This window comes from Nannobrachium achirus, assembly GCF_963921795.1.
Source record: "Nannobrachium achirus genome assembly, chromosome: 21".
NCBI classification, from domain to species: Eukaryota; Metazoa; Chordata; class Actinopteri; order Myctophiformes; family Myctophidae; genus Nannobrachium; species Nannobrachium achirus.
In genome coordinates this window covers 50,888,947-50,916,946 of record NC_137828.1, presented here as the reverse complement: position 1 = coordinate 50,916,946, position 28,000 = coordinate 50,888,947, and the positions used below count along the sequence as shown (strand labels likewise).

At 41.2% G+C, this 28,000-nt stretch overlaps 1 protein-coding gene across 1 annotated transcript; it reads left to right on the top strand.

Annotated features, from left to right (window-relative positions):
- The first annotated feature begins 718 nt into the window (after nt 1-718).
- cnn3a (calponin 3, acidic a) lies at nt 719-23,454 on the top strand. Its single transcript, XM_080752429.1, has 7 exons — nt 719-1,069; nt 16,500-16,621; nt 17,560-17,626; nt 18,489-18,626; nt 19,784-19,900; nt 20,377-20,523; nt 22,215-23,454. The coding sequence occupies exons 1-7, from the start codon at nt 1,013-1,015 to the stop codon at nt 22,551-22,553; spliced, it is 987 nt and encodes a 328-aa protein (XP_080608555.1). The 5' UTR covers nt 719-1,012; the 3' UTR covers nt 22,554-23,454.
- Nucleotides 23,455-28,000: the final 4,546 nt, after the last annotated feature.

Genomic DNA, 28,000 nt, shown 5'->3' with positions numbered 1-28,000 from the left:
TCCCCCACCGCCTTATCGCTGCACCTCCCAACTGGGACACCGCCCAACTGGGACTAGCCCGTGTATGACACACATGCACAACACAGGCCAGGCAGGGGATAGGTTTATTCCAACTTCACCTGCTGTGACCTGATTCCAATGCCATGACACAGTTATAGTGGTCTATATTTTAAAGTTTGAGAAACATTTCAGTAGAGTAGTGGTTCTCAACCTTTTCAGGCTGTTACCCCCAAAATAATCATATTTTAACTGGGACCCCCAACCCTGACAGGCACTAAGGAGTTAGTTGAGTCATTACATTTTGTATAGCATGGTTCTATTGTGAAAATAAGCATGTAGATCGGCTATTTTCACAATTTCTGCCTCTAATATTTGACAATTTGGCCCAATGTTTAATTTGTCATTTTAGACGTATTAAAAAGTCCTAAAATTGTCACTTTAGAAATGTGCAGATAGATACCCTCCATACAATTAAACCTTACGTTGGTTTGTTTACTGTTGAGTGAGAAAACAATGTTGCACATTAAGTTAATCATCTGGGGACCCCCCAAAATAATCTAGGAACCCCCTGGGGGTCCTGACCCACAGATTGAGAAACACTGCAGTAGAGTTAAAGCCTGGTGACGCGAGGTTACAGTAGAGTAGTAGACTGTCAACAAGAGACAGTTAACTAGGAACGGCTCACACTGTGAGTGAGACTGTTCTCATTGGCTCCCACTGCTCAGTCAGTCAGTCCTGTCCGTTTCTCCCCCAACTATTTGGAGGCAGACTAGAGGCAGTACTACTTAGTGGAATCTGGTTGCTGTTAGTTCACTTCAGTCCTCCTCTCTCACTCACACACACAGCGATCACACACGGATTTATTATTTACTTCTCCGGACTTTTTTTAGACAACAAGGATCCCTGAAAACATCGTGGTTTTGATAGAAGGTTGTTGCACAAAGGATCGAGGAGGTCTCTTCTGCTACATTGTAGCCATCATTGACTTGCGTTTTCTGCAGGAAAACTAACAATGACTCAGTTCAATAAGGGACCAGCATATGGATTATCTGCAGAAGTGAAAAGCAAAGTAAGTATTTTTTATGTTTTTTGTTGTTGTTTTTTTCGCTTTTAGGATATGCATTTAAGTCACCGAGTTGTCAAAGTGAGTCGCATTGGAATTGTATGAATATGCAGTTTTCTATAGTATATTTTTGGTCTTTTAATCCGTAGAAAAGACTAAAGTACATTTCATGCTTGAGGTTTTTGCTGCAAAAAAGGGTCCCCAAGACATAGCTAGGCTACTTTAGTTTATGTTCATTGATAGCCGGTGAACACAGTTATTAAAACAAAACGATGCCCTGAAGCTGGAAAAGTTTTTATTTTATTTATATATTGTTCTGTTCTGTTCTGCTCTGTTCTATTCTGAGCTGAGGTTTCATATACATGTTGGTGCAACTTGGTGGTGATGAAGGGGAGAAGCTTCCATGAGATGAAAGCCAAGTCCAACTCATTGTTCCCATAGGGAGGAAGGCGCCAGCTGCTGGATAGAGTAGACTAGGTTATGGGTCAATAATATTACAATATCCATGCGAGTCTGACTGTAAAACAAAGTATTGTATTGAGATGTTTTTGACAGTTAATGAATGATGCCACGCGAGCATAATTATTGTGTGGCAGAGGTTTAGACCAAAACATTTCCCCTTTGTCTGGGGAAAAAAGTTGGTGTGCAAAGTTTTCCCAACATGTTATAAACACCATTGTAAAACAAAAGAGGCTTTAAACCTAAATACGTTTGACAAAAGAACCCCATTTGCCACCAGCAGTAACAGTGGTTTGTTGGACCATTCAAAAGATTCCAAAAAAAATTTTTTCACCCCCTCTGTCTTCTATTAGTAGGAAATAGCTAAATCATGACATCATTGTGGGGGAGAGAAGAACTGTGCATGGCCAAGGGAAAGTTTCTCCATGATTTGAACCATTTCTATCTTTAGTAGGCTATGAACCATATCTTTGGCTACCTTGGATTTTTCATTACTCTGTCAGTGTTTACAACAACAAACAATGTGTTGTAAAAAGATAAAGCATCTAAGATAACATTTAGAAGAAAACAGTCAGAAATGGAATGTGCAGAACTTGTTAGTCTACAGTGGTTCTAACCTGTAGGTCAGGACCCCCAGAGGGTCCCCAGATGACAATGAAGTGACTTTTAAGAACTTTTGAATACCTAAAAACTAAAAAGACCATTTCTGCATTAAAAGTAGCCTAATCAACAAACTATAGGCTACTAAAAACTGGTCAAAGATTGGCCAAATTGTCATTTGTCAAATCATAAAGGAGGAAGCAAAACCTTTTTAAATAGCCGATCTACAAGCTTGTAGATCTTCTATTTTCACTATTTACCTGTGGAAACGAGTCAAACAAAATGTAATGCCTCAACTCCTACATTCCAAGTGCTTTACCAGTTCAAATATGATTATTTTGTGGGGTCACACTGGCCTTGGCCTACCATTATGTCATTTGAGTCCGCTCTGCAAGTGAAATGACGACCGCTGCTAGATTGAAATCCATCCAAGTCTACTTAATGGAAAAGAGATCTTCATCTTACATCCAGCATTCAGAGATGATCTGAATACCTTTTTTTCCATTTTGTTTCTCCAAAGCTACTCCCACAATGAATCCTGATCACTTTGTGAAAACTAGTGCACATGAACAATGGATTCAGGGGATGAGGGTTGGGGGATGCTGAAGCTTCGATTACTTAATAATACAATTGAACTCAATGGACTTTGGGGGTTATGGATTTACAGAAAAGGTTACAGAAAACATCCACTGTCACTGAACCCAATGGACTGTTGGGGTTACAGAAAGGTTAACTGTGAACAGGTTTATTCTAGGTGAAATACAAGTTTACAGAAAACTCTAGGACTAGAACAATTGTCTGGTTGTCTATAGCAACCACAGTAATTAGATGCCTGAGATTCCTGTACAAACCCCCCTTGATGAGGACCCCATCCATGCTGCAATTCATAGTGTCGGTCTCTCTGAAATTAGACAAATCACGCTGTGTTCCAAGTGAACCTCGTCTTTCATGCTCCATAAACGTTTTCTAGGTGAGGTGCAATGTTGATTGATTCATTGACTACTTTATTAGAAGTTTGCATAGGACACATTAGGACAGGACAGTACAGTTCAGATACAAGGTCAGGATTTAAACTCAAGAAAGCACAATGGCCTGTTTACATTGGGGTCCTTTTGTACTCGATTCATATAGAGAATTTATGTAGGCCTATACTGTATGACTAAACTTATCAAAGACCAATTCTACAGCTGCAATAACATTCTAGACAATTGTGCTTCCAATTTTGTGGCAGGAGTTTTGCGGAGGGCCGTTTCCTGTTTCAGAATGACAATCCCCTTGTGCCCCGCCTCCAAACCCCCAGGCAGGCACCCAGAGACTGACATTGTTTGTTGAGGATGAGTGAGGAAATTGGAAGCACACAATTTGTGTAGTGTGAGATTGGACTGCAGAATTAAGATTTCCATTCAGTGAAATAAAGGAACACTAATCGGAATGGGTGACCACTGACTTTGGACACATTAATTGATTGATTAAATTTGATTAAATATTAGCAGTTTGCAAGAAAAGCACAGGAAAGTACAGTTCAATACATGGTCTGCTAAGGTCTTTTTAAATCCAAGAAAGCCTGCTTGTTTCCATTGGAGTCCTTTGTACTCAATTCATTGAATAACACTCCTATAGGTAGGGCTGTCACGATTATGACATATTGTGTGATGATTAATTGTCACTCAAATAATTGCGATTAACGATTTAATTGTGTTTTTGTTGTTGACAATTACATTTCTGTTTGGCTTGTAGGCTTGAAGTTGCACATGGCAGATATGACACATAAGACATAACCTAAATATACAAAGAAATTACTTATTTCACAACTTTATACTTATAAAGAACATTGATAGTGTGGAAATAGCCAATCTACAAGCTCACAACGGTTGTGAGCTTGTAAATCTTAAATTTTTTGAAAATGATTGAAAATATGAACATTTTTCAACATGGAATTGCAATTAGATGATTATGTAATAATTGTGACAGGCCTACTACTGTATAGTGTGTGACAGAAATGAGTTCTCAATTGACATGGGTTTGTATTGGAAGAGAATAGATTGAGAACTGTCTGGAAGCAGCTCCGCTAGGACTCTGAAATCTGTTTTGGATAAAGCTATCCCTTTTTAATTAGTTAATCTTTTTTGTTATTAGGCCGTCTGTTGTGGCCTTTTTTTCCCCTGATCCAGTCAGTAATTCAGGCAGTCTGCTTGTGCGTCATGTGTCTGCTGCTAGCTTTGTCAGCCGACGTTATTTGCTCCCGTTCAACTTTTTTATAGTTTTTCTTAACACTGTGGCACGACAACTCCCTAGGTGAGGTAATCCACACTTTTAAAATAGGTCATATGGGCTTGTCTGAGCAGAGTCGTTCAATTATGAAAATATTAGTTCTGTTCCTAATTCAACTTGTATGTATTCCCATAGATATATTTTCCAGTGTTGACTGCCAACCGCCAGGCTTTTATTGGAGAGCCGGTGATTCACGTTCAAGACATTTCTGACAGGAAATGGAAAGCAGCTTGGTTTGTTTCCAGTGTATCTGCTTGTTAACCTCGGACGATAACCAGCTGCTGTCGGTCAGCCACGTTTTCAGGAGATTGTCAGATTTGTTGTTTTTCCAAGCCATGGATGTCTGTATCTTTATTTAAGTTGACGATCGCACCCATTGAAAGCACAAAACCTCCTTTTTGATTATCTTAGCTTAAAACCTTGCTGTTACCTAGGCATTCCAATGGAAACCTGAAACCGTAGTGATTCCCCCCGTAATAAAACACTTGGGTTCACCCCAGCCAGCTTTTCAAGGTTTTAACCTTTTTTTTTTTTTTTTTTTTTTTTGAATATTTTGTTTTCATTTTCAATTTTCTCAAAAGTATACAATGCACAACAAACACACAATTCTCCCATTCCCCCTCCCCACACCCCACATACAAACCCACATACAAACAAAACATAAACATAGTACAAATAATAGTACATAAAAGAAATAATAGAAAATAAAATAAAACAAGAAGAGACAATTATACTGTATAAACATTAGATAGCTTCAGGAGGCAACCGACCAGACTGAGGCAGGTATAAATAACTTACAACATCTCTGACACAGGTAATGACAACGTTAAGGTTTTAACCTTGAGGTAGTAGTGGGTTTTAAGTGTTGGCCAAATGTTTGACAGAATGGCAACAAGAGAACAAAACTCTACTATGTCTGAGCACGATCTGTCAACTTCAAGCCCACTTGTTTTCATTTTTCCTCAGGAGGGAACAAGGTCGTGAACTTTTGACGACTTGTTCGTCTAGTTGTGCAAGTGTCGCTCTGGTGTCGTTAATGGTAGATGGCAAGGTTTTGTTGTTTTTTTTTTTCATTCAAGACTTCCAACGTGAGACAACACTATAGGTTGAGGTAGAAAAGTGATCCATGAGCATTGTGAGACACGTGTGTGTGCATGCATGGCATCTCAGCTGACATCAATTAACTGATTGTCAAAAGGTCAATTTAAATTTGTTAAATGTTAAAGATCTCAACCTCCACAACCTCATTCATTTTCTCAATGAATTGAGTACAAATGACCCCAATGTAAACAAACAAGCCATTGTGCTTTCTTGGTTTTAAATCCTATTAGTAGAACTTGTATCTGAACTGTACTTTTTCCTGCTTTTCCTATGCAAACTACAAATAAAGTATTCAATCAATCAATCGATCAGGCCACCACAATACCATTTCCAATTATCTAGCCTAGTCACACCAAATGAGTTGTACAACATGCACTAATGTCTACCATGGTCTATTGCTAATGAAAATTGCATTTTTGGAGCAGTGAACACCGCTCCCAACCTTTAGCTTTGTGTGTCTCCTTTGCCCCCATGAGCATGAACTCCTGCAATACCGCTGGGTGACCAGAAGGGCACTGTTGCACAGCCTAGACACAGTGCCATGAGTTATGTTTCTTTAGTACAACGTTGCTTGGCCGGAGTTATGTTTCATTTGTACAACAGTGCATGGCCGGAGTTATGTTTCATTAGTACTGCGTACTAATGCGAACAGATTGAGAAGGGCACTGTTGCGCAGCCTAGTACACACACACACACACACACACACACACACACACACACACACACACACACACACACACACACACACACACACACACAGGGTATAGCTGCTCAAATTCAAAGCTCCACTTCGAACCGATGGTTTGATTTTTTAAACATCAGTGATCAGAATGGGTTAATAACGATTCGCTGCATTATTATTAATAATAATAATGCAGTGAATCTCACGTTTTTCAAAGCTATATCGCCCTAGCATGAAATGTTTGAAGATGTCAGATAAGGCCACGTGTGGCTGGTTTTGTAAAAGCATCACCCAAGAAGTGTGTGTAATTATAAGATGATTGATTTGTACTTTTATATAAGATGATTGCTTTGTATTTTCTAATTACAAAATATACTGTACACTTGGCCGGTATATCAAGGCATACCTGAGCTCTCTCTAAGTCTAAGGCATGTGGCAAATTAGAACAAAGACCAAACAATGTTCTGGTTCAATCATTCATCAACCTTCTAGAGGCTGTGATGACCCTGAAGTATCTTTGGTCAGTTTGTTCTTCTTCGCCCCCTCAGAGTTTGGTTTGCCTTTGAGTGGGCGTGTTGATGTCACACCAGGACAACACAGTTACTGTTTCTGTCTGCCAAGCCCAAAATAAAACTATTTGGAAGCCACGACGACGCCATCATTTCCCCCAAATATGTCTTATTGTTTTTGTTTTTTTAAATGAAAAGATAATACCACTGAATAATCCAAATCCCTACATTCTAAATGTACGGTAATAAGGGGTTCAGAGTCAGACAGCATCTTCTTAACTGATGGATGTATAATATAGGGCAGTGTTTCTCAAATGGGAGTACCTCCTAGGGGTACACGGAGGTGCTATTGGGGGTACGAGATTAAGAAATGGAAACATTAAGCTCTTTTATATTGAATATATTGACATCAAAACTGGACCGTCTGAAATGTTATGGCCACAATTTAAAAAATAATCTTCTCAGGATGCACTTTCACTGAATGTCTTAAGGCCTGTCTCTCCGAAGCCAAACTTGTCGTCGGAAAGGTCCGCTTCAACTACAAAATGACGTCACTCGGAACTTCTGAATACCCCGAATTAGAGTTCGTAAAGCTGCAACTTTGGTTTCGGAGAGAGTATGGACAGGCCTTCATTTGTAATGTTGTATTGTTCAGAAGTTATTGTATTGTTCAGAACTGTTGCTATGTCTTTATATCTGAACCTCTAAACCTTAACACATGAACCTAGCCTCTCTATGCCACAATAGACGATCATTCAGCAACAACAGGCAAATATTGGGTAAAAATAGCACATCTACAAGTCCACACCGTGTGATGTTGTGAAAGCTTGTAGATTGCATTTTTTTTTTTTCTTTTTTAGCAAACAGAGATTTGTTATAGAGGGGGAAGGACTGGACCAAGTAGACCCCTGAGGGTGCCCACCAGTCAATGAAATATATATTTAAGTTGTCAACTAACTGCCTGTAGACTAAAAGCTTTGACACCTGAGCCTCCTTTTGTAAATTCTGTTCCAATAGAACAAACGGTAGTCCTTGGGAGTTTATGCGAAGCCATGTCAGACCTGAAATGGTACCATCAGCCAGTGTTATCACCAGTCTCATTCCAAATGGCAGGTGATTATATGCCTTGAGAACTTCACAAAGGCGGGTATTCACATTGTATACACAAGCCAAGTGCCAATGACCCCGAGGGAGAGGTTACAAAGTTTAGCCTTGCTAGCTATCGCCCTGGATCTGAAAAGGATGTCATTTTGGTTTTGCGGCCTCTCTCCACTGATAACACCAGCCATTACACAGACTGCCATTTTGTCTTCACGGTCTTTAGACAAAGTAAATAAAAGTCTGAGAACTCTCCATTGCACCATTTCCCCATCTTTGTCAACACATGCACTGTTCTCACTGAAGAGTTCTCCTGGGTTTGTGTGCTAAAGGAACTGTGTTAAATGTTAATGGCCGACAGTGGATAGAAAGAGGAATAGTGTGCTGGTTTGTTGACATGCGATTTTCTGTGGGCTCATATTCATGTCATTTTTCAGCGGTGGAACCGGTACATTTACTGAAGTACTGTACGTTTTGATGTATTTTCACTTTCACTTTTTTTGCATGCCTTTATTGATAGTAGTGAAGTTAGACAGGAAACGGGGAGAGCGATAGAGTGACACACAGCAAAGGCTGTCGGGATCAGGACTCGAACCCGCGCTAGGGCAGGCAAATGCCATACTTTTTTGGGCCTACTTCACTACAGTTATTTGAACATGTTAATTACTAGTTACTTTGCAGATTAGGTTATTATTGCAAAACATACAATAACCATTTCAGCCCTATATACTTTGGCTATTTGAAAATAGACGATCTACAACCTTACAACTTGCTAGATTACAGTAGTAGAACCTCTATTTTCAAAGGATTAAATGACCCTTGTGAAAACGGGACATTCTACCCATAATGAGTACTTCTATTTTTGGTAAGTAAAGTATATTTTGATGCCAGATGGATTGGGGGGTCTTGGAGGTCAGCCAGTCAGACTTGTTGGTTGACTGAGGGGTTCCAAGGGAGAGAGGGGCCGACGATGTGGGCAGAACCGTGCAGTCAGACAGCTGATGAGTTGCGTGCGGCACTGCTTTCTTTCCACGCTGGCGCTGTACAGTGTTCTGCTTTTAGAACAGAACTACTCCCACAGATAAGGAGCGTGTCCTGGGAGGCCGCGGTCGGCACGTTCCCATGGCATGAATGTGCTGACAGACAGCAGAACATTGTGGTAGATTAGGATGGGTTGGTTCGATCTACAGTAGTCGTGTCACACTTATTACATAATCATCTAATCGTGATTATTTGACATAATCGCTATTATTTTGCCATAATCACCATAATCGTTTTCAAAAAATGGTCATATATTTTCAAACATTTTCAAAAATTGTGGAAATAGACAATCTACAAGCTTGTAGATCGGCTATTTCCACTATCAATGTTCTTTTTTAGGTATAAAGTTGTCAAATATGTCAGTAATTTATTTTTATATTTAGGTTATGTGTCATATCTGTCATGTGCAACTTCAAAGCCTACAAGCCAAACAGAAATGTAATTGTCAACAACAGAAACACAATAAAATCGTTAATTGCAATTATTTGAGTGAGTATTAATCGTCTTGTAAAATGTCCTAATCGTGACAGCCCTGTGATTTCACAAAATACTTTTCTGTTGTCAAGGTGACCCGATGAACGGCTCTACTTTTAGATCAGCACAGGAAAGATTCCCTTCCTGTATAACTATTGTTTCGACTTTCAAGTCCCATTGACGCCAGCAAGTCCATTCTTGACTTATTCTTATTATCTTGTTCTTTCCAGAAGGCCATGCCCATTGCCGACATCTTATTGTTTTTGTTGGTTTTGGATTAGATCCGTGGAATTGAAGGACAAGTTTTAGTGTGCTCTATTTTTCAAAGGGTCAACACATTAACATTTGGAATAACACTGTTCTTATTATGACTGACCTTCTAGTTTAGAAAATGGTGCCTTAGTCACACTATATAGTACTTGTTTTAGTTGGGATTAAGTGTAATATCTGATACTGAAAGGCTATATTTCCATGCAAGCGTCTAGCTCATGTACCGCTTATTAATAAATATTGTCGCTCAATTGCTTTCCATGTCAGCGTTGTAAAGTAACTTTACTCAAGTACATTTACTCAAGTACTGTACTTAATTACAATCTTGAGGTATTTTATTACTTGAGTATTTATGATTTTCAATACTTTTACTTCTACTCCACTACATCTCATCTCAGAGGCAACTATTGTACTGAAAAGTTTAGTTACTAGTTACTTTGTAGATTTTGATTACAAAACATAACCACTTTATGTAACCCCTATATACATTTTGGCCATTTAAACATATCTACATTCAATAGATCTTATATTTTCTCAAGATTTCTATGCACTTTATACATTTGAAATGTTGTGAAATGGGACTTTTACTTGTAACAGATTGCACCTTTACTTAAGTAAGACATGTGAGTACTTTTTCCACCACTGATGTACAGTATTGTGTTCAATTAGACTTTGGCATGGTTGTCCTGAGCATACATTTAGCTGCTGAACCTGAAATCAGAACTCCAAATTAGTTTTGTTTTTCTAGTTCACTTGACATTGATGGCACGGCCACTCTCACCACATGCTGTGGCCTGTTGAGCGCTTTTCCACGCTTAAAATGCTGGTTAAACATTAATGAATGGCAGCTGGACTATTTGTTCAGCCTTGGTTCAGTACTCGGTCATGTGTATGATTCAACAAATGGTTAATCAGTGTGAAAGTGATCGAGGACACGATCACATTCTGTTGTTTGGTCTTTGTTCTCGCTGTTACTTTAGTTTATTTTTGTTTTATTTGAGGGTCCGGTGTCCTCAAGGATTAGTAGAGGGGAGAACAAGCATAGTTGTTTTGTTTGACTGTTGGAAATCTATTTTATTTGCTGCTTTGCGGCTCAGAGCAGAGGGGGGGTTGAGAGGCCTATCAAGGGGATGCTGTATTTCTGTTAGTTTATTGATTTTCATAGTTTGCCTCAGGACTCCCCAACATAAGACCCCATCCACTTGCCTGCCTTCAAAAACTTCCCTTTGTCCAAAATGTTTGCGATGTTTTGCACACGTTCACCAGGGAGGGAACGCTTTCAGGATTTCAGGTTCAGAGATGAAATGGAAAGGAGGAGGGGAGTGGGTTTTCTGAGGTTCAGTTCCAGTCGGGTTTAAACCATAACCTTCCAGCTTTTCCCCTCATAAGCGCCGAGTCCATCAAGACCAAGAGAACTGGATACTTTTTTCTTTCTTTCTCTTTTTCCATTGGCCCGTTTTTTTTTTTTTCTTTTTTTTTTGCCAGAGTTTTTGGCAACCCTCCTAGAGAGAGAGAATCTCTCTTCTCTCTCTAATCATTCCAGCCAGCTCACTCTCTCTCTCTCTCTCTCTCTCTCTCTCTCTCTCTCTCTCTCTCTCTCTCTCTCTCTCTCTCTCCATCTCTTTCTGAGGCTTCTATGTTCTCAGCGATGGCTTCAAAACACCAGTGACACACAGAACGCTCTCTGATTAAATGACAGAGTGCTGTCAGGGCTGACATTATGTACCAGATATGTTCCGCTCTAGCCTTTTTCCCCTCCTTCCAACCTCCCATTGAGTTGTGTTTGGGAACATGACCTCTCCCTTTTGCCCTTCACCCAGATGGCAGAGAGGGGTGGATTATTGTGAATTTTTCACTTTTTGTCCCTGCCTCATTATATGAGAATTATATGAGAATGGGAAAATAGCATGTCATGCTTGGCAACCCCATGTGGGTTAATTGGTCCAGAATGAAACAAAGCCTTTCTTTGCTCTGAAGACTGAACCGGTAGTCAGTCGCTTTATCTTTCCCTGGCCTTTTGACAGCGTGGCTCTGTAAGAGAGTAAGAGACTAGCTGTGTGTGTGTTTCCGGAGCTAATCTCGCAAACTTCTGGTCTGATCGGCGCCATGCCCCTAGTCAGAACCACGGTAGTAGAACAGTGAAGCGTCAGTCGCCTGGTCACCTAGGCTGCTAATCCAGTGACCGGAAATGAATCAAATGAATGCTATTGGCTGCTACCATGGCGAGGGGTTAGGGTTAGGGTTAGTAGTAGCCAGTAGAAAGCCTAGAAACATAGCTTACTTTTAGTACTTTATTTATATATTTTTTACTAAGGTAATACAATCAAGTGTACAGTTCGCCCCAAGACCTATTGAATTCCATTGAGATAATAATGTCTTGACACCAGTAGAAGGTGAAATGGCGACATCTGCTGGGCCGTTAATAGGAACAGCAGCTTCAAGGAGAACTCGGAAGTGGCTTCATTTCCAGCAAACGAAGCTACAACAGCCCCTTTGATCACAATCTCCCCACGTTTAAGCCGGACCTCACAAACACAAAGAGTGGACTGTGGTGAGAGGAGGGGACGCCAGATGTTTGGTCTCTTGATGTCTTCCCCAAATGTTTGGTCTCTTGCTGTCTTCTGCCTGCCACTTGGGTCCAATAGAGTTGAACTTGTCTTTCTTAGTTTGATCAGAGTTGTCTTTAGGATGAGCTTATTGTTGTGGGCTCGCCTGAAAGGCAAGAACACTGTGTTATCTTCATTATTTATTTATCAAGTTCCGCCACGACAGTACAATGGCAGGGCAATGAGGTGCAATTGAGGTGCGGAAAATCTGGGAGTGGTGTTAGCTGGAGTATTGGTTGAGCTTCACATGACAGTTAGCACGCTGCAGAATACAGTCACAAGCGAGCCCACACTGTTTCGTAGGAACAGTATTTCTAGTTAATAACAGTAGAGCCTGTAGAGCCTGACAAGGAAAGTCCTAGAGACCACCGTTAAGTTGTTTTATTGTTGTTTTAGTGAAAAATTTACTTAATCAATTTTGATTTTGTTTTATTGTTTCTACTTGGAAACATTTCACTTGTATGCAAACAAATGGATACAAATCACACCCTGTGCGAAGTGAGCTGTACATGCTCAAAGCGTCCTGCGAAGCTTGGCCAATGCCAACACTGGATACTGTATCTTTCCACCAACACGATATTATTGTGAACACATTTGACATACTTTTGTGTACGCTTGATTTTTTTTCTCATTGAACTGAATAAGGGAAGAATATTCTATGGGAAACATACCCCCGGGCTATATGGGAAATGTTCCAAGGGAGGCCATCAAGTAAGGACAAAGTCTGCCTGCTCTATTTACTAGAGCTTTGTTTTCATGCACATACAGTACTGTGTGTTTGTCTGTTTGCTAGGGGCTGAACAGATAATCAGACGTTGGATTCACAAGTCGGTCTCTAAAATAAATAGAGACTGAGGACAATCTCCCAGATGTTGTGGCTGGAGACAAGAGTTGAAAGAAACCCTAAGTCTTTAGGGTGGTCCTTTCATATCGGGGTAGCGACAGGATTGGCTTCCTAAGCAGTAGGTGTAGTTTTTGTGGCTTTTCTCGCTGCCAAACTCCCTTGCATTTACAAATCCCAAAACAAATAGTAGGCAGATATCTGCAATTGTCTGGTATCGCGAGATTAATCTGATTACTTCACATCATAAACGGATGGAAGCTTTTTCCATTGAGGTAAACGTGTTTTCAGAGACTATTAATTTACTTTTAAATACAATTATTAGAAAACTGTGTTTATCTAATTGGAATTGCAACAATTTGCATAACAAAAACACGTTATTATTATTCAGTCTTGTGCATCCCTGTTTATATACTATAGCTGAACCTGCCGTATAGGTGAGTGTTTGTGTGCACAGGGTGACAAGAGTTCTCCTAAACAATCAACTGGCCAATCAAGAAATCTACAAGCTCACAACGCGCCGCAGTTTCAGAGCGCAACACCCAAGCACAACCAAACATAAAATGACTCTCCTCTCTCCACTAGTTCCTCCCTAACATTTTAGTCTAGTTCTTATTTGTTGACCAAATTGTCAATATATTTAGTCTTAGTTTTAGTCGACAAACATTTTTCGTCATAGTTTTAGTATCCAAATTCAACACTGCAATCAAAGCCTGGAACCAGCAGGGATTGCTCTCTATCTGTCACATAGTAACAGTGATGATGGACAATGCACATGATGAGTGGAGAGGAAATGAACATGTTTGACTAAATGTAGTTGGCAAGGCTCTCCAGTGTGCTCACTTTGGCACGCAGGGCTTCCTCTCAGACTGTCTCCTAAAGTCATGGATCAAATCTATGAGTCCAAGAGCTCTCTCTCTTCTGCTCTGTTCTAATGCTCTGTATCAGCTGCTCTCAAACTATGGGTCACAACCCAAAGTGTTGTCACAGGCAGGTGCTGTTGGCGACCAACTCATTCACACACGCACGTACGCACGCGCACACACACACACACACACACACACACACACACACACACACACACACACACACACACACACACACACACACACACACACACACACACACACACACACAGATCCACCTCCGACAACGACTCCAGAACAAGCATCAACATAAGACAACACCCTAGCCCTTGCAGAGGCACACAAACTGATTTCATTTAGCTGTTCATAAACGATTTACTTAGGAGTTACATGAGCGATCGACTTAAAAGAGCCATATTCCTTTGGGTGTTTACTGTTTTTGTTACTCCATGAGCTAGAGAAGAGGTTACATGGAATCACGTGTCCATTTGGTTCCATATTCTGTACCCTCGTCTCGTGGAGCGGTCAATGACTGACTGTATATTGTATCTGTTGTTAGTAAACCAAATAAGCCCCTCAACAAACAGTTTCAATTTACGGATTGCGGTTCAACATTACAGAGCATGGAGATCATTCTCACAGACAGACCGACAACCATGTGAATGATCGGGGTCGCCAAAACACATCCCAACCCATCATGTGAGGTTGTGGTATGAAAAAAGGTTTGAGAACCCCTGCTCTATATCAGGGGTTTTCAAACTTTTTTGACTCAGGGCACCCCTGTAAATTACTTTTTCATCCACTGCACCCCTGAATTGCACTTTTATTTTTTAGAATCTTGAAGAGAGTTGGCCCTAGACGGAAAAAGAACTCTTCAAGTACAGTGCAAATCAGGTTTGTTTTACTAAGCGTAGTAAATGATATTGATGAATATATCAAAATATTCTGAGGCACCCCTGGACTGGCATTAGGGATGGGACGATACGCGATATTATCGTTTATCGTGATAAAAAACACTCACGATAATCGTATCGGGGAGGTTTAATTATGATATCATCCTCCGTCATGCACTGGGATCAATTCACCTTTTATTTGCAGAGCTGCATATCCGGTACCACTTAAACCCTTTATAATTGGTAAAAGGTACTTGTTACAGTCTTTTTTTCACTCTCCAAAATCTCTCTACCAAATCTCTTTGCCAAAAAATAGCCGATCTACAAGTAGATCTTGTAGATCTGCTATTTTTTGGCAAATGTTCCGCCCCAGGATAATGGATTTTTATCGCGATAATATCGTAAATCTTTGGTCACAATAATCGTGATATGAAATGTTACTCTATATAATATGCATCCAGCTGTTTGCAACGTGTCCATAAAGTGACCTTGGAGGCGGCCAGGCTGTACCTCGGAACAACATCACAGCTGTGGGAAGTGAAACGGACACATCCTGTTACCTCTGGACGATCCTTGGAGTGCAAAAGTTTAGGACCAATAATGTGTTTTCTGTGCGGGAAGCAGCGACGATCGCTTTCAAATATTATGTCAGAAGAAATTGGTGTTTTTAGCCAATAAATCTAGGGCCCTTTTAATTTAATTCCACTTAATTTCTCTGGGAATTAAGTTTATGTTTTTGTCTGCAAATAAAAAAAATCCATCGGGGACTTCTAAACAATCCCAACACTATTAAAGTTGGCCCGGACATCACAACAAAGTCTTTCATTCCCATAACAAAGGTTAAAAGGTCAGGCTTCTTGTGGTTTAGTTGTGTATAATAGGATCATAGTTGTGTATTTGATGCCCCCTCTCTCTCTCTCTCTCTCTTAAAAACAAGGCCCAATGTATCCCTGGCCTGAACTTAAATCATAGGCTTTAGTGGTTGTCAACATTACAATCTGACGTGATGAGAGTATTCCTAGAAACTATAAAAACGTGTATTTTATTTTCTCACGCTGGAGTTCTGTTTTTAAGACTAGGCTTTCCTGATGTTATGACTTGTCAAGAGTCAGATTCTTTCATTTTGTTTTTGAAACACCTTGCAGCCGATCCTAATCACAGGGATCTGCGTGCTAATAATATTTCAGGGGTTGATGCTAAGGTCTCAGAGGGACTTGCCCGTCGTGCAAGTACTGGTCATGTTCTACCTGACCTGAAAAGTTAATTGTCCATTATGAAATGATGTTAAAATGGGCGCTTTTAGAAGAAATTAATGTAAAATCCAATCGATAAATGCCGAGTGAGTCAGTGAGTCACTTTGAAAAACCAGAGCGAGTGCAACTTCTAGTTGTATAAAGGTAGCATTGTTCTTCATGAATAGTCAATATTTAATGTAGACGGAATGCACTCCACTTGCCCAAATTTGTATTCGATTGCCACAGGCAGGCGTTCGTGTCAACAGCTGATATTTGAAGCTCTCAATAGTCTGAGCAGCGAGCACGGTTTCTTTTGAGGGAAGTATTAACCTGGATTGCATTGATTTTACATGTTTTGACAACAAGTAAAGAGGGATACTGCTGTGTTGTCAAAGCACTCTTTGATTGCAGGGTTTTCATGAGCTGTGGTGACGTTCTGTGAAGAACTGTAAAAAGTAATCGGTTACTTTGGTCTCTCGCTCTTTTTTAGATTGCCCAGAAATATGATCTACAAAAAGAAGAGGAGCTTCGCTTTTGGATCGAGGAGGTGACAGGAATGGCGATCGGGGAGACCTTCCAGAAAGGACTAAAAGACGGCGTCATCTTATGCGAGTAAGTCTCTCTGTGTGTGTGTGTGTGTGTGTGTGTGTGTGTGTGTGTGTGTGTGTGTGTGTGTGTGTGTGTGTGTGTGTGTGTGTGTGTGTGTGTGTGTGTGTGTGTGTGTGTGTGTGTGTGTGTGTGTGTGTGTGTGTGTGTGTGTGTGTGTGTGCGCGCGCGTCCCATTCTTTACTCAAGTAAAAGTATCAATACTGCAATGTAGAAATAAGTAGTACTTAAGTGACTGTACTTACTTTACACCACTAGTTTACACTCACATATTGTCACTCACCCTGAGCTCTGCAGATCTTGGCTGCAGGACCAATCCATGATGTGATAAATAATTACTATTGTTAATTGACCTGTATTTCACCTTCACTGTGAGTTCTTAACCATTCCCATTTCCCAGCATCCATATTCTGGGGGTATACCATTACCCAAAAGATTGCAGATCTACATTATTGGCGTGTAATTTTGGCAAAGAGATTTGGTGTAGAGTGCAGATGGAAAACCGCGGTCCAAGTCCAAAGCCAACTCGCTGCTACAAGTTTACAGGGTTTAAGTCGGGGATATCCAAAGTGCTATTCCCAGAGTATAATTTGTCCCCTGTTGTCTCATTCTGAAGGGGTCAAAGAAAGGCTATTTTATTTATTTTTTACCTTGCACGTCTGGTTACATTTGGTAATGGGAAATAAGGTTATTGTGTTTTGTTCAGAGCACACACCTGACAAAAGACCATTGATATTAACTATTGACGATGATATTTAAATAAAATAGTTTAAATGCGATGCGTATGTATGTGACTTGACTTTGTTATGTCAGGAGATGTAGTCGGCCCTTGGGTGTTTTCATATTTTCTAATGTGGCCCCCTGGACACCCCTGCTTTAAGTGGTTAATAACTGCACTGAACATGTTGTTCCTCCTTTAAAAAAATACCTTCCTGTTCCTTCAGATTGATAAACAAACTGCAGCCTGGTTCAGTAAAGAAAATCAACCATTCACAGCTGAACTGGCACAAGGTAAGACTTGTTCTTCTTCTATAAAGTGTTCTGTTCACGCCCTACAATGATAATAGGAGCCATTTTGTTTTTTTATTGGAAATGCTGGGAAGTTGACAACATAAAGAGGGCATTCAACTGGTTTAAGACCTGTCGCCGCATGTCGTGCGATGAGAAGAAGCAGACTCATTCATTAAAGCTTTCGCTGCTTTCAGCAACAACCTACCTTCTCTGGCCTGTTATTGACACTTCTCTTATTACCTGAAGAAGCTAGACTTGGCAACTCGCAATCTTCTTTCTTTAAAGTCCAATGACACTTTGGTTGAGGTTTGGGTTGTGTCTTTGCCTTGTCGTGATTTAACCAGCGCAATTGACGAGATATCTTGCTCCGTTGCGCCTATGATTATAAATGGTAAGATCTCTGGATGAGTTACATGATGACAAGCTAAATACACAACCCAAACCTCTACTAAAGTATCATTAACTTTTTATTTTTATTTTTGCTTTAATTTCATTTTCTTTATCTCATTTTGCTTAGTATTATTTTCACGCAATTTTTTCAGTTGACTTTCAGTTACTTTGTTCTTATAGTTTGTTTTTATTCATTCTAATTTGTTTTCTTTTAATTCATGTTTTGTAAAATAGATTTGTATACTATGGCATGGGTTCCCAAACCTTTCAGCCCCGGGACCCAAAATAATGATGCCATTGTATTTTTGGGGGCAATTCTTTTTTTTAAATAATTTCACGACCCCACCGTCAGTGTCCCGCGACCCCAACTTGGGGAACCCCTGTACTATGGTATTAGAAAGGGCTGTACAAATAAAAGTATTGCTGTTGTTATTGAATGCCCCGTGATCTCTCCTATTTTTTCCTCCACCAGCTGGAAAACATTGGGAATTTCATCAAAGCTATCCTGGCCTATGGCATGAAGCCCAATGACATCTTTGAGGCCAACGACCTGTTTGAGAATGGGAATCTGACTCAAGTCCAGAGCTCACTGCTATCCCTGGCCAACATGGTGAGTTCCTTTCACAGAGCTCACTGCCATCGCTGGCCAACGTGGTGAGCCCAGTACATTGCACATGGAGGACAAACATTGCCTCATTGGGAACGTTCAGGGGTCGTCGCCATGATGGCTTGGGGTGGAATTTTTTGTCAAAATTCAATTTTTGCCACGGACATACAAAATGAGTGGACAATAATATTATAAGAAACACATAGAGATGGCCCTGAATGACCATAACAGGTCTGTAACTCTGAGAGTGTACAAATGGTACCAAATGGACCCATTTGGTTGGTTCAGTTTGTACACACTCAGAGTTAAGGGAGTCCTTTCAAATAAAACATTTGAGAACCACTAGTACTAGTTGGATTCCTAATATTCCATAGAGTCGTAGTAAATCAGTATCATACATATTCTGAAGAAAACCTGGAAACTTGACATTCAGTAATTCAGTCTTATGATCAAAATAAGAACATTATAAATGTGTGTAAACTAGACCAGGTCACCTGGTTGTGCCAGACCCGCAATGAAAACTAGTATGGCACTGAACTAACACATGAACACACAGGATTTTATAGTCTCAGCAACAAAGCGTAGTGAGCTTGTAGATCGGCTGTTTTCACTAGTATGGCACTGAACTAACACATGAACACACAGGATTTTATAGTCTCAGCAACAAAGCGTAGTGAGCTTGTAGATCGGCTGTTTTGACTAGTATGGCACTGAACTAACACATGAACACACAGGATTTTATAGGCTGAGCAGCTGGAAATGTTTGTGAGCTTGTAGATGGGCTGTTTTCACTAGTATGGCTGTGGGGCAAATGTTTTGCAGCACTGAACTAACACATGAACACACAGGAATTTATAGTCTCAGCAGCTCGTCAGCCAACTCAACTCAGCTGGTCCCGTACAGGTGACGGCACTCAAGGCAATCAGCCGAGCAAGGGAAGGGAGGGGCAGATGAGCAGTCAGAGGCAAACACAGGCACACTGAGGAAAAGAGGGACACTGAGGAAAAGAGGGACCGACAGACCGACAGACCGACAAAGCCTTATGTAGGCCGACCCCCTGGGTCTGGCAAAAATAAAATCGAAGATTTGCCACAGACAAGACCAAGTCCATCGTCAATCATCAATAGCCATGAATCAACTTTTTCTCTGTGACTCTTTAGGCAAAGACCAAAGGCATCGACTCAAAGTGTGACATCGGGGTAAGATACTCAGACAAGCAAGCACGGCATTTTGACGAGGAGAAGATCAAAGCGGGCCAGTGTGTCATTGGACTACAGGTGAGTTATCATGCTAAACATTCTGGTTTAGTCACTGTGGATTAACAGGTCCTCGTCAAGTATATTATAACAGCACGGTCACACCACACTTCAATTCTACCTTTGAGGGAGGAGTCTGCCAGTGCATTTCAATGGGATTGAAATGCACTGGCATTGCTGCCATTTTCAGATTTCTGGGGGGAAAAAAACATTCCATTCCCATTGAAATGCATTGGCAGAATCCACCCTCACATGTAGAATAAAAGTGCAATGTGACCATGCCCTAAACCATCTTTTGTATAATTGTCAGGTTTGTCTTTGAGACTGTCAAAACCATTATTTTTAAATGCAAACGGAGCGATATCGTGATTTTTCTAATCCATGAGGAGAAGCTTGGATTTTGAGATTTCAACATAGTCTGATCTCATCCGCTTCCACTCCCGTGTAATTGGAAGTAACAGGATTCTATTGTGTGTTCTTCTGTTCTTCTCCTCCAGATGGGAACCAACAAGTGTGCGAGCCAGGCCGGAATGACCGCTTACGGCACCAGAAGACATCTTTATGACCCAAAGACACAGACGGACAAGCCTTACGACCAGACCACCATAAGCCTCCAAATGGGCACCAACAAAGGAGCCAGCCAGGTGAAAGCTAACTCAACCCCTTCATATGGGGTGAACCTTAACAGTGCAGCGCTACTGAAAGGAGCATTTGTCTTTTAAAGAGCTGTTAGTCATTTATCCATTTGTTTTGTCTTCATTCAATTCAAGCAGAGTTAGAGGTTTACCTTGACAATAGAATAGAGGGCTACTTGACAGGTAACCTGTCAGATGATAGCATGAAATTTGTTTCCAAAACTTGAGAAGTTTTTTCCAGTAGAGTACAAATAACTTTTGAAAAGACATCTAAGAAGGCATTCCTTTAGCCTCATAGCATAATTGCCTAATTCACTTTTTGATCAAATTGATATTTTTGCCTAGCTCTACTCTCCTAACACTGCTGCATCATTGTGCCTTATTGCCTATATCCTAAGACAATCAAAATGCTTGTTACATTCCAAAATGGCAGAAAGTGATTTAAGTCACCTTTTTTGACTTGGGCAGAAATGATTTTGAATGTAACAAGACTTCTGATAGGTTGAGAACATTGTGACCCTCTGCACGCGACCGAGTATTTCCCGGTGAATCTGTGCGCAACGGTGGGGGCTTGGGAGTGTGGGGGACACGAACCACTGACTATTGCTGATGATGGAGAGGTTGTAATGTAATGTAATCTTGCCGATTTAGTAAGAGACTCGTCGCCAATTGCAAGATATTTAAAAGTTATTTGGGGCCATGATGATATCCTTTTCTTCCCACAACTAGACTAAGGATTTATATTGTCTGTGTTATTGTTTACAACCACAATTATTCACGTCTGGCAAGATCGCGGTTCACTAGTTTTTAGTAGGCTATAGTGTAGGCTTAGAAGCCTTTTCAGAAGTTAATTTAATGTTTTCCATTTAATGATTTCCTTTATCCTCATCTAATCTTGCGCTAATGCACGCAACTGTTTTTGCCATGTTTTAAGGCCGTGTATGCTTTTCAGAAGTTAATTTAATGTTTTCCATTAAATGATTTCCTTTCTCGTCATCTTCCTCTAATGCACGCAACTGTTTTCGCCAGGTTTTAAGGTCTTATTTTAGTTGTTTCTCATAAGCTCGCGACCCTCCTTGCCCATCGGCCCCCACCTTTGCGCACAGATTCACCGGGAAATACTCGGTCGCCCTCTGCACACTAGCCTCGTGTAGCCAGGCTTACTCATCTGCGAAGAGAAAAGCCTGGTGACAATAGAAGGCAGAAGACGTTCTGGGAGGTGGGGCTGAATTTTCCCGGAAGCTGTATTTTTTTCACAGTGCGGTGTTCCTGCAAACGTATTCCCTGCGCGAAAAAATCTGGTCTACGTCTCCTGCTCCGTCGGTTGCGCTCGCAATATACAATATACAAACAAAAACATTGATTCAAGCAATGTTACACATATTAAGAGCTACAATCTATTTTAGTTTTTTCGCTGGGGAATGTAAACAGACCCGCATCGCATGACGTAACGTCCGTTAAACGCAGCACTTCCGCTAGAAATCGTGGAACACACCGGAAGGCATTATGTCTGACGGGAAGGCAGACTGTACGCGCGACGCAATAAAAACGCTCACGCGATAGTGTTTTTCACGGGACGATCGTGCTATGAACAGTGAACCCGAACAATGTTTAATGTGTCCTGAAAAACGTATATGAGTTAGGCAATTTTGCTACTGTATGAGGCTAACAATTTGCTTTTGCTCCACTACCCGTTCTAGGCTGGCATGTCGGCCCCGGGCACCCGCCGAGACATCTTTGACCAGAAGCAGGTGCAGCCCCTGGACAACTCCACCATCTCCCTGCAGATGGGCACCAACAAGGTGGCGTCCCAGAAGGGCATGAGCGTGTACGGCCTGGGCCGCCAGGTCTATGACCCCAAGTACTGCGCCAGCCCCACAGAGCCCGTCATCCATGCCAACGGCAGCCAGGGGACGGGCACCAATGGGTCAGAGATCAGCGACAGTGACTATCAGGCCGAGTTCCAAGAAGAGGAGTACCAGGGAAGCTACCACGATGACTACAGTGCCCATTACAACGACCAGGGCATTGACTATTAGTGCCCCCCCCCTTCCCCCTTATGCAGAACCGCTAGTCGGAGCAGTATTATGTGTATTTTATCAACACAACAGAGCAAGTCTTTTGCTATCCTCGCTAGTCGTCTTATATTTTTTTTGTTTTTTGTTTTTTAATTCAAGCGTAAAGAGAAAGAGAGAGAGAGAATTGCCTTGAGTGCATTAATATTCCACCTCACCAAGCAATGGTTGTAATGAGTTGTAGTCATAGAATGGTGAGATACAGTGTTGAAAATCTGTTTTTTTATATATATAAGTTAGATTGCATTCCTTTTTAAAAATCTACTGTTTTTAAGCCTTAAGAATATATGGGACACTGTGAAGTAGTGATAACTTTGTTGAACCAGCGTTGTGGCAAGGTACAATCCAACATTTCTTTTTGTATCCCTGGATTTTCTACAGTGGTGATTCTTGCCTGTAAACCAACCATTCCTGTGTATAAGCAGTCTTACACATTGGCAGACTGATTATAAATAATCATGTGCTTTAATATCCCCCTTCTGTTACCACTTTCATAAGGCCAATCAGAAATGTTGATACACAGCTTGAAAGGGGTTGAAACATTTGGGTGAGCCGGTGTTTATAATCTTTTCATATTCATGAATCCAAATAATGGAATCACTGGAACGATTAGCCAAGTGCAGAGCGAGTTCTTTCTAATGGCTGTTCAGTTGCTGTGGACAAACAGACCAGAATTTACTCCCATCTTAATGCTTTCTGTCATCACATAGGGATAGTCAGATTTGTCATCATGTTTTATTTTCCTATTGTCTCTTGCATTCCAAGCTGTATTTATTGCCATGCCATTGACTATAAACCAGTCCACTGTTGTATTGTTTTTAAGAAAAATTGTATGTTTTAAATAAAGCCTTAAATTCCTTGTTTTCTCAAAGTATCTCCATACAGTGTGTAGCTCCTACTGGAAATGCCTTAGCACATACACACTAAGGACTAGAACTCAATATCCATACTCAATCTTGTACACAATTGTACTATAGTATAAGTATAATATATTGTAGTAGACAGAATTGTATTTGAACTTATTGGCGTAGTTTGGGTTTATGGCACAAAAATGAAATGACACAACCAAGGAATGGTGGCTTCTGATTTTAAAATGGGTGGCAATCACATTTTTGTGAGCCTGCTCACAGCGGTGCTGTGCTGTGAGCTTGTATATCTGCTATTTTTCACTGGTTAAAGGATTCAATAATTCTAGGCCTAAATAAAAGACAAGAGACTCTGGACCACTTGAGGAGGAGCGGGGGCTTTGGAAAGCTTCTCTTTGCGTCGATATCCCACAATTTTCTGGAACGTTATGCTCAAACATTAAGTAGAAAACCAGTCCTGAAAGTTCGGACATCTCAGCAAAACAGGAATCACAGAGGTTGCATTTCCAACGTCAATTACAATTTATTGTTATTATTTTTGACCCGGTCAGTGGTTAAGCTAACATGGGGTCGAGTCTAATTGAATGAATCGCTTGATTTGTGGCCGAGTCAGTATTTGTATAATTAAGTTTAGTAGCAGCAGTATGTTCTTACTGTCTGATATCACCTCCCACTCACCACAATACCCAAGTTCAACACAGCACACTCGAACCTCCTGTTCTCCCCGGGCTTTAACTCTCATCTTTCTACTGTGAATGACACTTTAAATATGGTCTGTTGAAAGCCTTTGTACCCAAGGCCAACACATTGAACAGTGCGAGTTAATCTCTTCTGTCCTTTTACCACATAGTCATGGAGGGGCCAAGAGAGCGGTTTGGGGACAGAGAGTGTTTACAGAGATGGATGACTGAGCTACTTCTGAGGGAAGGAAGCCATTGGTGTTGGACACGGGCCGCAGAGAGTGCAAGGTCTCTTAATCTGGAAAGAATGTTAGTGGGTCGGGACTCATTTGTGGGTCGCTGGACCAATAAATATCCCTTTATCTTGATTTTTTATTTATTAAAAACTTTTTCATAAACAAAATCACTTTTTTTTACAAATTCAATGATTTTTCTAAATAATTTTCTGAAATAAAAGAAATTCTATCAATTAGAAAAAAAAGTTAAATGAGTAGTGAATATAGCAGATCTACAAGCTTGCGTTGTGAGCTTGTAGATCTTCTATTTGCACTAAGCTGGGGTCCCAGGCAAACATCTAATTTCTCTTTTGTGTCTCGAGCTAAGAGGTTTGGGAACCACTGGTCTAAATGGTTTTGATGCCATTTCATTATCACTTCCTTGCAGCTTTGGAAACATGAGGACAGTGTGAAGTTTCCACTAGACACTGAAAAAGCTACATAAAATTATTAGTAGCTTTTCTTTCATACTGTATTTCTGTTGCCAAAGAAATGCTGGAATAATAATTTGAGCTATTTTAATGCCAATTAAACCCCAGCCAACCCCTCCTCATCTCATCTACCACTACTGGGGTGCATTGTGAGCCGTGTCCTCCTGCCCTGGCTGGATCCTGGTGGTTGAACTTAGTCGAGTCCCATTGTATGTGCAGCCAACATGATCAAACAAACTTGTCTGTGTTTAGGCCCAGGGTTCCGTCCCTGCCAGGCAGGCAGCACTCAGGGATTTCATAATGGTGAGGACAGAGAATGAGCAGCCAATGGGATTCATGAGAATGCCATGGCATTCATTCAAGAGCCCCGTCTCTCTGCCTCTCTGCCCCCCTCCCTCCCTCCCTCCCTCCACTCCACTCCACTCCACAGCACCAGTACACTGCTTAGGAATAATCAGGGCTTTGTGCAGGGGCCTGGCTGTGGAATCCAGGACCCAAAATGCAAGACTCAATTATAGAGAGAGAGAGAGAGAAAAAAAAGCCCCGGTAACCGCAGCAACCATGGAGGAGGGCCTTTTTAAAGGGAAAGGCAGAAAGCCGACCCGTCTTTGCAAGAGAAGAGCACGCTGTGCGATACAAACAGAAACCAGCACCGTGGTTGGTAAACACCCACTCCTGAGGCAGCGAGCGGCTGCAACACTGTGCTCACATGACTGTTTAGAGGCCAAAAACCATGTCAGACAGCCAACTCCAGTGTCTTTGCTGTATCATTGTATCTCTCTCTCTCTCTCTCTCTCTCTCTCTCTCTCTCTCTCTCTCTCTCTCTGAATGTCAGTTACACACATTCATCTATGATGAATTAAGTACAAAGGACCCCAATGGAAACAAGCCATAGTGCTTTCTTGGGTTTAAAATCCTCTTAGCAGACCTTGAATTGAACAATACTTTCCTGTGCTTTTTTGGGGCAAACTGCTAATAAAGTATCCAATCAATCAATCAATCAATCAATCAATCAATCAATCAATCAATCAATCAAACACATTTACTTCAGTCTGCTTTAGAGGCAACATAATGCATTTATATCACCAACGTTTAGCAGCATAGTCAAGTGAAACTAATACGGTGAGTTTCTAAGGTTTACTTCAAAAATAAAACAATTATAAACAACAAGGTAAAAGACTGTTTTGTAAATGATGGTGTCTTTTTTTGTTAAATAAACCCATAGATTGGTCTGAAAAGAGCCATAATGGGGGGGGGATCAATAGGCCTATGCTTCTTGACAAGCTGTGCCCCCGGTTTTCTGCTGAAACCTGAGCGTGATGCTGTGCTTTCTGCATCCATGGCAGTGACAGTGTGACACGACCAACGCTGCCTCCCCTCCAAAGACAATAGGGGAGATGTAAGGAGGAGTGTAGGCCTACTGGGGAGTAAACATTTCCAAGCCTGGAAGGAAGGCCTGGAATTTATTAGCTGAGAGCTCCAAGCCTACTGCTCCCAGGGCCGTAACTCAATGCACCCTCTCTCTCTCTCTCTCTCTCTCTCTCTCTCTCTCTCTCTCTCTCTCTCTCTGCACATGGGCAATGATTGGGAGGGAGGGTGGGGGGAGGTGTGTTTGAGGTTCTGGCAAACACATGTAGCCAGGGCTGTGTGTGTGTGTGTGTGTGTGTGTGTGTGTGTGTGTGTGTGTGTGCGTGTGCGTGCGTGTGTGTGTGTGTGTGTGTGTGTGTGTGTGTGTGTGTGTGTGTGTGTGTCGTGTGTGTGTGTGTGTGTGTGTGTGTGTGTGTGTGTGTGTGTGTGTGTGTGTGTGTGTGTGTGTAAGGGCACGCGTGTGCTGCAGCTGACAGGCCGCTGATCATCATGAGAATGAGATACAGCCCCTGCTGGGTGAGTAGCGGCCCCGGCCGACGTCCAAGAGCTCTGTGGGAGTGCTTGGAGAGAGAGAGAAACTGTTACACTCTTTTCACCTGTAAATATTTTGTTCAGATTGTATTGTATTGTATTGTATTGTGTACATTTCTGCTTTGGCAATGTAAACGTATGTTTTCTCATGCCAATAAAGTCTTTTGAATTGAATTGAATTGAATTGAATTGAAATTGAGAGAGAGAGAGAGAGAGAGAGAGAGAGAGAGAGAGAGAGAGAGAGAGAGAGAGAGAGAGAGAGAGAGAGAGGCCTTAGCTCAGAGCAACTTTGATGGATCCTGTTTGGTTAATATTATTAATATAATATTAATATAGTAGTGTGTACCAATTTGTGTATAACGGTCAAATATCATAATTCTTTGATTGTGCTGTGTTCCAAAACAAACCCTGTTGTTTTAACATTGTTGTTCCTATAGCCTTGACACTGTACAAGGGCCTGATATTTAACTGGCAAACCATCTTTAAGTAAACAATCTTTAGCCTTATGGAGTGACGGCAGGAAGCTGTCAACAACAAGATTGAATTGAACTCTGTCAACAACTCTGTTGTGTTCTGACCACTGATAAAGGTCAGGTCAGCCGATGAGGTGACCACGGTCACGATATTACATCATACTGTTTTACAGTAACTATATAAAACCATGTCAACTGTCTATTAGCCAGAGAAGCAACTATGGGTGAACTTACTTGCTGTACTGTACACTGATCTCTGAACTATTCTTTCAATACAACTAACAGAAAACGGACTTGCACTGGTGTGGCCTCCTTTATTGTGTTGGACTCTGACTGACTGTGGTTTTACTCTGTGGGTAGAAGCTGAGTCTTCTTGTGAAAGGATAACCTTCTAAAGGAATTACAAATATGGGAATTAATCCAAAAACCCATCAAGCTTCCATCTCAAACTGATTGGTGGTGAGTCCAGTGGCGTCCGTTCAGCAAAAGCTAAAGGTATGGCAACATGACTGGTGTCTTGCACGCGCGAAGCAAGACACCAGTCATGTTGCCATACCTTAACAACAGGCATGAATTTATTTTTAAGAAGTACATTTTTTCTTTTCTTCCTGTAGCTAAGGTATGGCAGCTGCCATATCTTGCCATACCTAATTGACGCCTCTGGGTGAGTCGTTGCTCTGACTAAAAATGGCCACCCACTCTCATCCCCAGGCCCTAATTCATACCATAGACCAGGGGTCTTCAACGTTCTCAGGCCAAGGACCCCTTAGCTGTGAGAGAGAGAGAG

Coding starts and splice junctions, on each gene's coding strand:
- cnn3a (XM_080752429.1), top strand. CDS start 1,013: ATGACTCAGTTCAATAAGGGACCAGCATATGGATTATCTGCAGAAGTG. Junction 17,627..18,488: donor CACAGCTGAACTGGCACAAG/GTAAGACTTGTT, acceptor TTCCTCCACCAG/CTGGAAAACATTGGGAATTT. Junction 20,524..22,214: donor CCAACAAAGGAGCCAGCCAG/GTGAAAGCTAAC, acceptor TACCCGTTCTAG/GCTGGCATGTCGGCCCCGGG.